Source organism: Dryobates pubescens, chromosome 9 (genome assembly GCF_014839835.1).
Source record: "Dryobates pubescens isolate bDryPub1 chromosome 9, bDryPub1.pri, whole genome shotgun sequence".
Lineage (NCBI taxonomy): Eukaryota > Metazoa > Chordata > Aves > Piciformes > Picidae > Dryobates > Dryobates pubescens.
In genome coordinates this window covers 12,991,596-13,004,031 of record NC_071620.1, presented here as the reverse complement: position 1 = coordinate 13,004,031, position 12,436 = coordinate 12,991,596, and the positions used below count along the sequence as shown (strand labels likewise).

The 12,436-nt window shown below is 47.2% G+C and overlaps 1 protein-coding gene across 22 annotated transcripts in view; it reads left to right on the top strand.

Annotated features, from left to right (window-relative positions):
* The window catches only part of EPB41L3 (erythrocyte membrane protein band 4.1 like 3), a 109,692-nt gene that overhangs the window by 35,977 nt on the left and 61,279 nt on the right, over nt 1-12,436 (top strand). For all 22 annotated transcript variants that reach the window (XM_054164136.1, XM_054164137.1, XM_054164138.1 and 19 more), the window contains exons 2-3: nt 246-451; nt 8,504-8,701. In XM_054164136.1, coding sequence (XP_054020111.1) covers nt 257-451; nt 8,504-8,701 — 393 coding nt within the window. In that variant the 5' untranslated portion in view covers nt 246-256. The remainder of the gene's footprint in view (nt 1-245; nt 452-8,503; nt 8,702-12,436) is intronic.

Sequence of the window (12,436 nt, the reverse complement as noted above, 5' to 3'; positions counted from 1 at the left end):
ATGAATATGAAGTCTGAATATCTGTAGAATAAGATCTTATGGCAATGTGCCTTAGAGTATGGATGCATTTAGACCTGGCCTTTTGCACCTCTGAAGCTTTCCTGGGGATCCTCATTGGGCCACTGTATCTTTAAAGGCTGAGCAGACTAAGACTAAAACTTTGGGCTTGATGATTCTCCATTTAGTAATCCCAGGTTACCGTCTAGGGGACTGCACTCAGTAGATCTGCTCTTCTTGATTTACAGAATCACCAACCATGACCACAGAATCGGGATCAGACTCGGAATCCAAGGATAAAGAGCAGGATCAGCAGGAGAACCCTACACAGCAAGGGGCAGCCGAGACCCAGCCACAGGACCAGCAGCAGCAGCCACCAAGTGAAGAGCATCAAAAGGCTCTTGAGCAGTTCTCGGCCGTAGCAGCTCACAGCACACCGGTGAAGAAGGAGCAGGTAAGGAGCCTGTGGACACAGTGAGCTGTGAGAGCACATAAATCTGCTGGGAAATAACAGGCCTGGAGATCGCTCTTCACAGGCGTACGGAGGGGTGTTTGCTGTGATGTTGCCAGTTGGTTTTTTGTGTTGTTTTGAAGTTCATGTCAGGCTTTTCAGCCTTCTGTCCTCAAATGTAAAGGCAACCTTACTTAGCACAAGAAGGACATGAACCTCTTGGGGTGTATGCAGAGGAGGCCACAAAACTAATAAAAGGGCTGGAACCCCACTCCTGTGAGGATGGGCTGAGAGTTGGGCTTAGGCAGCCTGGAGAAGAGAAAGCTCAGGGGAGACCTTACTGTAGCCTTTCAGTACTTACAGGAAAGCTGGGGGCAGACTTCTGCACAGGGCCAGTTATGACAGCACAACAGGTGGTTGATTTAAACTGAAAAAGGGAGATTCAGACTAAACAGAAGAAAGAAATCGTTTATGCTAAGACCCTGTCCCCGGCTGGCCAAAGAGGTGGAAGATGCTGCATCCCTGAAACCGTTCCAGGTCAGTTTGTCTGGGGCTCTGCTCTAGTTGCAGATGCCCCTGCTGACTGTATGGGGTTTGGACTAGGTGACCTTTAAAGATCCCTTCCAATCCAAACCATTCCATGATTATATGAAGGAGTCAAGAGACGTCTTCGATCTCACAATTGCATTAGACAGCAAACAGTGCCACTTTATAAAACACTGAAGATGCTTTCAGAGTTCATTTCTTCTTTGACACCTGCTGAAAGCTGATTTCATGCTTGCTTGTCTGATGTGTGAGCCATGAAGCATCTATGGTCCCTTAAGCTTCTCATAGTCCTTAAATGACTGCATCCTAATGAATTTAACTTTTCATGTAATGGGTTTCAGAAGAGCTCTCTCATGCCTTTCTTTTGGGTTCATCATTGCAATTATTAAATTTGTTAATAATTTCCAGTCAGTAGGATTAAGAGATAATATTCTTCATGGGTTAGTGACACACAGTTAATGAGGTACCTGCAAATCACCTCTCTAAGCTCCACAAGGTTGGGACCACCATTTGATGGCATTCACCTTTGAAGAATGGAATGTATCAGCCTAACTCCTCCTCTTCTCCACCCTTTAATGTTAAAGGTCAGGTTGGTTGAAGTGAGATCCTGTTGTTTTACCTGGTTGGGAGCACTGCTGGGGATGCAAGCAGATGTAAAGTGTCTCTTACAGTTGCCACCAATACTCCTGAAGAGGCTGGTCCTGGACATTGTATTGAGTTTTAAGCTTTTTCCATAGAGCTACAACTCAGACTTGGTGATGATGTGGAAAAAATGGGGGGTGAGCAGTTTGAGATGTATTTTTCATAGAATCATAGACTGGTTGGGTGAGAAGGGACTTTTAAGGTCATCTAATCCACCCCCCCTGCAGTCAGCAAGGACATCTTCAACTGGAGCAGGTTGCTCAGAGCCCCAGATAACCTGACCTGGAATGATTCCAGGAGGGGACATCTACTACCTCCCTGGGCAACCTCTGCAGCCTCACCATCCTCGGTGTAAAACATTTTCCCCTTCTCTCTAGTCTAGATCTCCCTTTTTCCATTTTAAACTCATCATCCCTTGTCCTGTTGACAGATTTTTTGTATCTCTCTGAATCAGGGATGTGTTATGTAAATAGCTGAGACAACAAGTAACTCTGGGACCAAATTAGAAGAGTTTTCTCATGTCTGATTTCTAATATCTCAAAAGGTAGACAGGCTTTTCATGTTTATTGCTCTGGAAAAATCAACCATTGAAAGACCTCCTTTTTTGTTTGTGATTGCTGACCATTTTTACCATCAATAACCCTTGATGAGCATCATAGAATCACAGAATCATTTGATTGTAAGAGGCCTTTACGATCATCAAGTCCAACCATTAACCCACCACTGCCTCACTCCATGCCCATCAAAGACTTCTCTGCTCTTGCTCCCACACCCATTGGCTCTGTGTCAGGACAATTTTGGTCTGTGAAACAGATCAGAAATTGCAGGTGGTTCATTTGGGGGAGGCAGGGCTGCTCATCCAGAAGAAAAGGGTGCTGCTGAAAAGGGTATTAATTAAATTGTAATTGCATCAGGCCTAGGCATGAATGTTACTAATTTTGTTCTTCCAGACATCTTCAGTCATCTTTCCACACCAAGTTTCTTTTCAACTTAAAAAAACCCACAAGACAAACCCCCAAATAACCACAACCCTCTCCCCAGCCTGACCCTAAAAGACACTAAGCTTGTCCATCTCTGTGTAGTTCTGGAGACATGAGGTGGTCTCATGTGTTGCATGATCCCTCCCAAAGATCACCCGTGGGCAGCTGTCTACAGAACCCTGGATAGAAGAAGTGTCTTAGTGGAGGGATATGTGAGACCTTCCCACTGAGGGTTGTGAAACACTGGAACCTTAACAGTGTTGCCCAGAGAGGTGGTGGATGCCCCATCCTTGGAACGGTGCCAGGTCAGGTTGTTTGGGGTTCTGAGCAACCTGCTGTAGTTGAAAGTGTTCCTGCTCACTGCAGGGGGATTGGAGTAGGTGAATCCCAGAGGTCCCTCCCAACTCCTACTGTGCTGGGATTCTGGGATTCTGGGATTCAGGAGGGGTTGAACTTCCTCTGTCACAGTAAAGTACGATCATAGAGATAGAGATGAGAGAACTTATGCTCAAAACACAGACAACCTGAAGCACCCTGAGTTTTGGAAACATGTCCACATCACTGAAAACACTGCAAACCCACAGCATCAAAATGTTTTGGAGAAGAGTTCAGGAGAAAATCCAACTGTGCTTGCAGTGTTCAAAAGCAGTTTTCTGAGTGCATGGCTTTTTCACTGACCACTTTCATTTTTTTTCCTCAATAACAGGATGTCAGGTTTCTTTAGGGAGAACAGGCTTAATCCAGTCTGAAGGTCCCTCAAGTGCCTGAACATGTCAGCATAGTTTGGGGGATCTTCTGTAACAGTTCTTGGCATGTTTTGTTCTCTAGACACAGAAGAGAAAAATCCTTTGTATGATTTTAAACAAGACACGTTTCCTTAATCTTAAGGCATGCAGGAACTTTCACAAACAAAATAACCTCAGCATCATTAAAACAATAAACCAAAAAGGATTTCTGCTGTGGTCTTGAGTCCCTGAGTGTCTTCACATGAAGGACAATAATCACCATAATCCATAAGAGCTCATAGGCTGAGGGTGCTTCTAAACTTCAAATGGCTTATGAGTGCCCTTCTTGTTGTGGGCTTTCCCCTAAAGCTGCTTTCCTGTTTTCCTCATAAAGATTCATTCCACCTTTTTGTGTTGGGTGTTTTTTGCTGAGGTGGTTTGGCAGCTCTCACGCGTGGAGTCGAACAAGCCAGGGACAGGATATTTCTCCCACTGTTGCCACCTGCACGCATAAGTGTGCACCCTCCTAGGCAGATTTCTTCAGTCAGACACATGGAAATCATCCAAGAGTCCTTCTGTCCAGCTCTTCACAGAGGCCCTCAAAACAGGTGATATCTTGATGATGATATTATGAAATTCAGTAAGGACAAGTGTAGAGTCCTGCACCTGAGGAGGAGTAACACCAGGCTCCAGTATGGACTAGGGGTCATCCTGCTGGAAAGCAGCCCCATGGAGAATGACCTTGGAGTCCTAGTGGACAGCAAGTTCTCCATGGGACAGCAATGTGCCCTTGTGGCCAAGAAGGCATCCTAGGGTGCATCAAGAAAAGTGTGTCCATCAGGTTTAGGGAGGTTCTCCTCTCCCTCTACTCTGCCCTGGTGAGACAGTATGTGAAATACTGTGTCCAGTTTTGGGCTCCTCAGTTGAAGAGAGAAAGGGTTCTCCTGGAGAGAGTCCAATGGAGAGCTACAAGGTTGATTGGGGGACTTGAACATCTCTCATATGAGGAAAGACTGAGAGAACTGGGGCTGTTTAGTCTTGAGAAGAGAAGCCTGAGAGGGGATCTTACTAGTGTTTGTGAATATCTGAGGGGTGGATGTCAGGATGAAGGTTCCAGTCTCTTTTCACTGGTGCCTAGTGATAGGACAAGTAACAAGAGGTATAAGCTGGAACACAGGAGTTTCTACCTCAACATGAGGAGAAACTTCTTTATGGTGAGGATGATGGAGCACTGGAACAGGCTGCCCAGAGAGGATGTGGAGTCTCCTCTGGAAACTTTCAAAACTCACCTGGATGTGTTCCTGTATGGCCTGCCCTAGGTGATCCTGCTTTGGCATGGGTATTGGCCTCTATGATCTCTAGAGGTCCCTTCCAGCTCCTAATATTCTGTGATTATGTGATTTCAGTCTTGTGGATACTTGGAATAGTGTGTTCAGTTTTGGTCCCTGCTGTACAAGAAAAATGTGGACAGGCTGGAGGTGCTCCAGAGAAGGGTCAGAAAGATTATCCAAGGACTGGGAAGCTGCCATGTGAGGAAAGGCTGAAGGAACTGGGTTCAGGCTTGGGAAAAGAAGGCTGAGGGTAGACCTTCTCACCGTGCTCCAGTAGTTAAAGCTGGCTACAAAGAGGATGGGAGACTCCTTTTTTATAAGGAGTCACATGGAAAAGCTCTGGGGTGATAGGGACAAATCACTCCTCAGAAGATTCCAGTTGGTCACTGGAAGACAATTTTTCACAAGGACAGCTCGCCATAGAAATAATCTCCCCAGAGAAGTGGTGGAGTCCAACAACATTGAACACTGTTGAGATTCAGCTGGACAGAGTGTTGGGCCATCATGTCTAGATTGTGCTTTCCCCAAAAAAGGTTGGACCAGATAATGCTTGAGGTCCCTTTGAACTTCAGATTCTGTGATTCTATGGTCATTTTCCTTTGGGTGCAGTAGGTTGGACTGCTTGCCATCTGCCCACGTCGGTGGTAGAGGCATAGCTTGCCTCAAGTCCTTCTGTGAACCCTGGGGAGGGACACCCTCTTCTCATCACAGCCCCTGTGAGCATTAAATGCTTCATGAGCAGCTAATCCACTGACATACTCTGTGCCTCCATCTCCCACCAGCCTTGTGAGGACCTTGATATCCAGACACTGAACTTGTTTCCAAGTGCTGGAAAGAGAAAGTCCTTCAGTGCTGGAAGGAGAACATACTCCAGCTGGCGCTGGGTCAGGGAAGAGTGGGGAAGAGCCAGCTGGCAATGGGATGCTCCTGAGGAAGAACATCCATGGCTCAGGGGATGAGGTGGATTTTGAAAGCAGCTTTTATGTTGCTTTCTGATCTTTGCAGTCCCAATTTCTTCTTGTTTCCCCACCAAAGGAAGCCCAGGAGGCCTTTGCTGTGTCCTTTCTTGTGGGGAATGGAGGAGTGTGGATCTTGCCACAGGTCTTTGCAGTTTGCTGGGGCTTTGGTGGGAGCTGGCAAGTTAAAATAGTGGTGATAGAAGTGCTTTGTTGGAAAGAGACCTTTAAGATCAAGTCCAACCATTAACCCAGCACTGCTAGCTCATCACCAAGTTCCTCTTTTGTTCATTCACCCAGAGGCAGAGGGGAAGGAGGTGGCATGTTTGCATGGAATCTCGGGGTTATGTGATGCAATGTTACACTGCTCTCAAAGCAGATTAAAGCTTTTGGATGGATTTGCTCCATTCTCATGAAGGTTTATTAGGTACAATGAATGGAAACAGATGTGGAGGATTAATTTATTTCCAGCAATGCTTATTGCTTAACACACTGAAATCATTCAGAGCCAAAAAAGGTTTGTTTTTTCCTTGTAGTGAGGTAACAGAAAGATGCTATTTATTGTATCTTATTTTATTTATTGTATCTTATTTTATTTATTGTATCTTATTTTATTTTAACATTACATTAGTTATTATTTAACTCCAGTTGAGCTTTTGTTTGGAGACTCTCAGACTCAAAACTTAGAAGAAGCAGGGTGACTTCTCATCCCTCTACTCTGCCCTAATGAGGCCACAGCTGCAGTAATGGGTCCAGCTCTGGGCTCTCCAGTTCAAGAGAAACTGGGAGCTACTGGGAAGAGTTCAGTGGAGGCTCCAAAGGTGCTGAGGGACCTAGAACATGTCTGTGAGGAAGACAGGCTGGGAGACCTTGAGGCCTTGAGCACAAGCCCTATGAGGAGAGGCTGAGGGAGCTGGGGTTGTTTAACCTGGAGAAGAGGAGGCTCAGGGGTGACCTCATTGCTCTCTACAACTACCTGAAGGGTGGTTGTAGCCAGGAGGGGGTTGGTCTCTTCTCTCTAGCAACCAGCACCAGAACAAGGGGACACAGTCTCAAGCTGCACCAGGGGAAGTTTAGGCTGGAGGTGAGGAGAAAGTTCTTCACTGAGAGAGTGATTCATGATTGGAATGTGCTGCCCAAGGAGGTAGTGGAGTCACCATCCCTGGAGGTGTTCAAGAGAGGCTTGGACGTGGCACTTGGTGCCATGGTCTAATCATGAGGTCTGTGGTGACAGGTTGGACTTGATGATCTTTGAAATCTCTTCCAACCTTGGTGATACTGTGACCTGGGGCTTGTTTAGCCTGGAGAGGAGCTGCCTGAGAGAGGATCTTCTCAGTGCTGATCAAGAGCTAAAGGGTGGGGATCAAGAGGATGGGACCAGATTCACTGATGCCCAGCTAGCAGACAAGAGGCAATGGGCACAAACTGGAACCCAGGAGGTTCCATCTGAATATGAGGAAAAAATTCTTTGTTGTGAAGGTGCTGGAGCCCAAGAGCAGGCTGCCCAGAAAGGTTGTGGAATCTCCTCTAGATAGATTCTTAACACACCTGGACATTGTGATCCTGGGCAACCTTCTGTGGTGAGCCTGATTTAGCATGCAGGATGGACTAGGTGGTCTCTAGAGGTCCCCTCCAAACCCCACCATGCTGGGATTATGGCTGTGGCACAGGGCTGTTGCTAGGAAGGGTGAACCACTGTGGAGCAAGTCTGGCATTCATCTTGCTTTGTTGAGGACCATGGGCTGTGCTCCATCATGGCCACTCCTCACGTGATCTGATCCACAAATAAACCTAAGCAGAAGGAAGAGAACTTGTTTCTTCTTGCCCCTTTCTCCTGCAGGACATTTGCCTTTCAAACAGCAGCCGCTTCTCAACAGCTCAAGGGACTTGCCAGGCATGCGGAGGGAGCAGAACTCAGTCACTCATCCTCTATTTAGCAGCCATTACCTAGCCAGTTGCACAGCAAAGGTGTCAGGCTCCTGGCTCCCAGCCTCTTGTTTAACCCTTTGCTCAGGGAACCTTTTGTCATCCCCTGCATCCCAGCAGCCCACTGCACATTCACACCGTTGTGGGGGGGTCCATGTCCTCAGTCAGGGGACTGTATTGGTGGGTGAAAACCTGGACATGAGCCAGTAGAAAGCTCTCAGCCCAGAACCAGCCATATCCTGGGCTTCATCCCCACCAGTGTCAACAGCAGATGGTGGGAGGGGATTCTGCCCCTTTGCTCTGCTCTGTGAGACCTCACCTACAGTGCTGGGTCTGGCTCTGGAGTCCTCGGCACTGGAGAAACATGAGCCTGTTGGAGCAGAGCCAGAGGAGGCCACAACAATGATGCAAGGGCTGGAAACCCTCTGCTGTGAGGGCAGGCAGAGAAGGTTGCAGTTCTTCAGCCTGGAAAAGAGATGGAAAGACCTTTCAGTACTTACAGGGTGCCAGGGAGGTTGTGGAGTCACTGTGCCTGGATGTGTTCAAAAAGCTTGCAGACACAGCACTTTGGGACATGGTTCAGTGGGCATGGTGGTGCTAGCTCAGTGTTTGTACTCAATGGTCTTGAGAGGCCTTTTTCAACTGAAACAATTCTATGATTTGATAAAAAATCTGGGCCTGTTGTGACAGGACAAGGGGTGACCTTTAACGGTCACTTCCAACCCAACCATTCTGTTATTTTGGAGTGAGAAGAGAAGGTTGGGAGGAATGTGGGCAATATGGGAAATCTTTTCTGTAGCTAACAACAGCTCTGTCCTACATCAAGATCTTTCTCACACGAGCCCCACACTTAGACACACTACAGACCTTGGGTGCAAGGTGGGTGGTGTGGTCCATGGTGCAATTGGTTCCTCTTCCTTCAAAAAGTCTACTTGCTTTCTCTTCATAGGCCACAGAGAAAGAACAGGAGTTTGCTGCTGCAAGTGCCAAACAGCTGGAATACCAGCAGCTGGAGGACGACAAGCTCTCTCAGAAGTCATCATCTAGCAAACTGTCCAAGTCTCCTCTGAAGATTGTCAAGAAGCCAAAAAATATGCAGTGCAAAGTGACCCTCCTGGATGGATCAGAATACGCCTGTGAGGTTGAGGTGAGCTGCTTTTTGGCTTCTTTTTTTCATCCTGTCTGAAGGAAAAGAGTAGAAATTAGCTTATTGACTTAGGTAAAAGAATGAAAGACCTGCCACTTCATCAATGCCAAGCACAGAAGTGCTTCTTGTTTTCTCTGGAGGTTGAAAATACTGCACAAATTCGAGCTGGATGAGGGATCATGAGCAGTTGCTGGAACAGCCAGAGATTGTGGATCAATTTTATGTCACCACATCCCACAGCAGAGCACAGAAGATGAATTATTTGCAGCAAAGGCCATCAACAAAGATTTTATCCCATCAGGCTTTTACTTTCCTTAGTACTCTGATGAATCTAGACTAACATTGAGGCATGGTCCTAACAGTAATTCTGACCATTGTGAGATCAGAGAAACCCAAAGGGGAAGTCAGGAGCAAGTAGATGCGAGAGTGGTGGGGTTTATGGCCTTCTCCACCATATCTGTGAAGTATGGTTCTGTGAGCACATTGCCCAGCATCATGTCAAGGCAGGGTTTGGAATCTCTCCAGAGAAGGAGACTCCACAGCCTCTGTGTTCCAGGGCTTCATCATCCTCAAGTTAAAGGTTTCTCGTCATGTCCAGATGGAACCTCCTGGGTTCCAGCTTGTGCCTGTTGCCCCTTGTCCTGTTGCTGGGCTCCACTGAAAAGAGTCTGGCCCCATCCTCTTGCCTCCCACCCTTCAGCTCATGAGCACTGAGAAGATTCTCTCTCAGGGTGCCCTTCTCCAGCCCCAGGTCTCTCAGCCTCAATTGCTTAAAAGAAAGCCAAGAGCGACAAAGCACACATGGCAATCCAATGTTGAGTATTTCCATTCCTTGTGCTTAATCCACTTGACTGCACCTTCTGGTGTGGATGGTGGCCTGGCATAGGGATGTGACAGTAGGCATGATTCAGAAATGTCACCTTGTTGTCAGCTCCTGTCTTCCATCTCTGTCTGGGTGTCATGCATCTGCTCACTGAAAGCTGCAAAGCAATGTCATCTCAAAGGACCAGAAACTTAGAAACCTAGCAAGACCAGGGATTTTCACCCTGTACTTGGCACTGGTAAGGCCTCACCTTGAATACTGGGTTCAGTTTTGGGGCCCTCATTAGGTGAAGGACACTGAGGTGCTGAAGCATGTCCTGAGCAGGGCAACAAAGCTGATGCAGGGTCTAGAGCACAGGACATATGGGGAGCAGCTGAGGGAACTGGAACTGTTTAGCCTGGACAAAAAGGAGGCTGAGGGGAGACCTTCTCACTCTGTTCAACTCCCTGAAAGGAGGTTGGAGCCACATGGGTGTTGGTCTCTTCTCCCAAGTAACAACTGATAGGATGAGAAGAAAGAGCCTCGGGTTGCACCAGGGGAGGTTTAGGTTGGAACTTCTTCACTGAAGGGGTCCTCGAATACTGGAACAGGTTCCGCAGGGAGGTGCTTGGATCCCCATCCTCAGGGTGTTTCAAAGATGCAGAGATGTGGTGCTGAGGGACATGGTTTAGCACCAGCCTTAGCAGAATTAGATAATGGTTGGACTTGATGATCTTAAAGGTGCTTTCCAACCAAAATGATTCTGTGATTCTGATTCTGAGCAGAGTAATGACTCTGACAGTGAGTCTTGACTGGGATGTGGGCCAGTTATTTATCTCTCCAGAACTGCATTCCCTGGTCTGGGAGTTTGGGATGATTATTGAATCCATCAGTTACTCCATGCAGTGCTTTGCAAATGACAGAGGCTTTTATGGATGTGAAATATTAATATCATTTAAAGGAGCTTATTGCTCTCAAGCAGAGCACAACCTACAGCTTATCAATTATGTGTTCATCCTGTTAATGACCTGACAGCCCAAATTGCCTCTACTCATGGATGGAGCATCTCTGGAGATATTTTTGAGGCATCTTTGGTTAATCCATTACCCTCCTTGGTGTCCTTTGTTTCAGGAGCCCCTCTTTCTTCATATTTAATGCAGAGCATCTCCACCACCTTCTTCTGTAACTCTCAATGTGTCTCAGGGCCAGCATTTTGCGGAGTTTTTCATGCTGTATGAGATGTATCTACAGGGGGACATGTAGTGGAGCTAACTTCAAAGCTGAGCATTACAGTGGTTCATCTAATCTGGTGTCCCTTCAGTGAAAGGATCTGAAGTAAATGCCAGGTAAAAGTTTCCTCCTGAGGTGTCCCTCAGTGTTACTGCCTCTGTGCTGTGTCTATCCTGACACAGTCTTCCATCCAGTAAGACACTCCAAGCCACACCAAGGTTAAGGAGGTAACCCAACCTGTTCAGTCATCCTCCTTCAAACCCATAAACCAAAAGTGTTACCATCTGTACCCTCACGTTTGCTCTTCTCTGGGAGCCTACAGATAGCAGCAGGGAGCTTATTAAGAGAAGTGTTTCCTTTCAGAGGCAGGATGGCCACCAAGTGGTGCTTCACCTGTCCAGGCACAGCTCTTGGCTTTTGGAGCAGAAGTATTTGTGGTTCACTGACTGCACAGTTGATTGCCCCGGCACTCTGTCAAAGGGTGACTCTGTTTCTCCCATGTCATGAGGAAGCTGGAGGATTCTAATGTGTGCTCAGTCAGAGGAGTTAACTTGTTCTGCTCAGAGTGATTTCCAGATGGATGTCCACCCCTGGTGGAAGTAGCTATCTTTGTGCTCTCCCTTGTGCTTTTATACCCAGTATCAGGATCAGAAATGCACCAAGTCCACAGTTGTGGCCAAAACTGTACTGCAGAGCAGCAGCTGAGCACTTCCTTGTGAAGCAAGCCAGAGATAGACTTTGCATTTGTTGGTTTGGAGAACTAAGGAAAAATCAAGAGCCAAAATGATTTCATATAACCTTAAATAAGACATCACAGAATGGTTTGGGTTGGAAGGGACCTTTAACAGTCATCCAATCCAAACCTGTCAAAGCCTCATCCAACCTGTCCTGGATTTTTCCAGGGGTGGGGAATCCACCACCATTCTGGGCAACCTGGGCCAGCATCTCTTCACCCTCATAGTAAAAGATTTCTTCCTATCTAGTTTAAATCTTGCTCTTCTAGTTTAAACCTGTCCCTCCTTGCCCCACCACAACAGGCCCTATGGAAAAGATTGTCCCATCTTTCCTTTATGTACTGAAGGCCACCAGGTCTCCCAGAAGCCTTTCTCTTCTCCAGGCTGAACAACCCAAACTCTCTCAGCCTGTCCTCACAGCAGAGGGCTTCCAGCCCTCACATCATTGTTGTGGCCTCCTCTGGCCCCGCTCCAACAGGTCCATGTCTCTCCTGTGCTGAGGACTCCAAGGCTGGGCCCAGCACTGCAGGTGAGGTCTCAGCAGAGCCGAGGGGCAGAATCCCCTTCCTCCACCTGCTGTCCGTACCACTGGGGAGTAGCCCAGGAGATGGTTGGCTTCTGGGCTGTGAGTGCACATTGTCATGCCCAACTTTTCACCCACTAGCACCCCCAGCTCCTTCCCCACAGAGTTGCTCTCCAGCCCTTCATCTCCCAACCTGGATTCATTGCTTGCCCCTGGTTGCCTGTGTCCATATTATAACCCTGGTTTTGAATGTATGGAAACAATGCATCTCACCATTTTGCAACTCAGGCTACTCTGAAATCACCTGAGGGTGTGGAGAAACCCAGTACTAAGAAAATGAAGTCTCCATGAGTGAGAAGGTTCATCACATGCCCAGGTCCCAGGAGGATGTAAACCCCAAACACAGTGTATTTTTACCTATCATAGAATCATTAGGATTGGAAAAG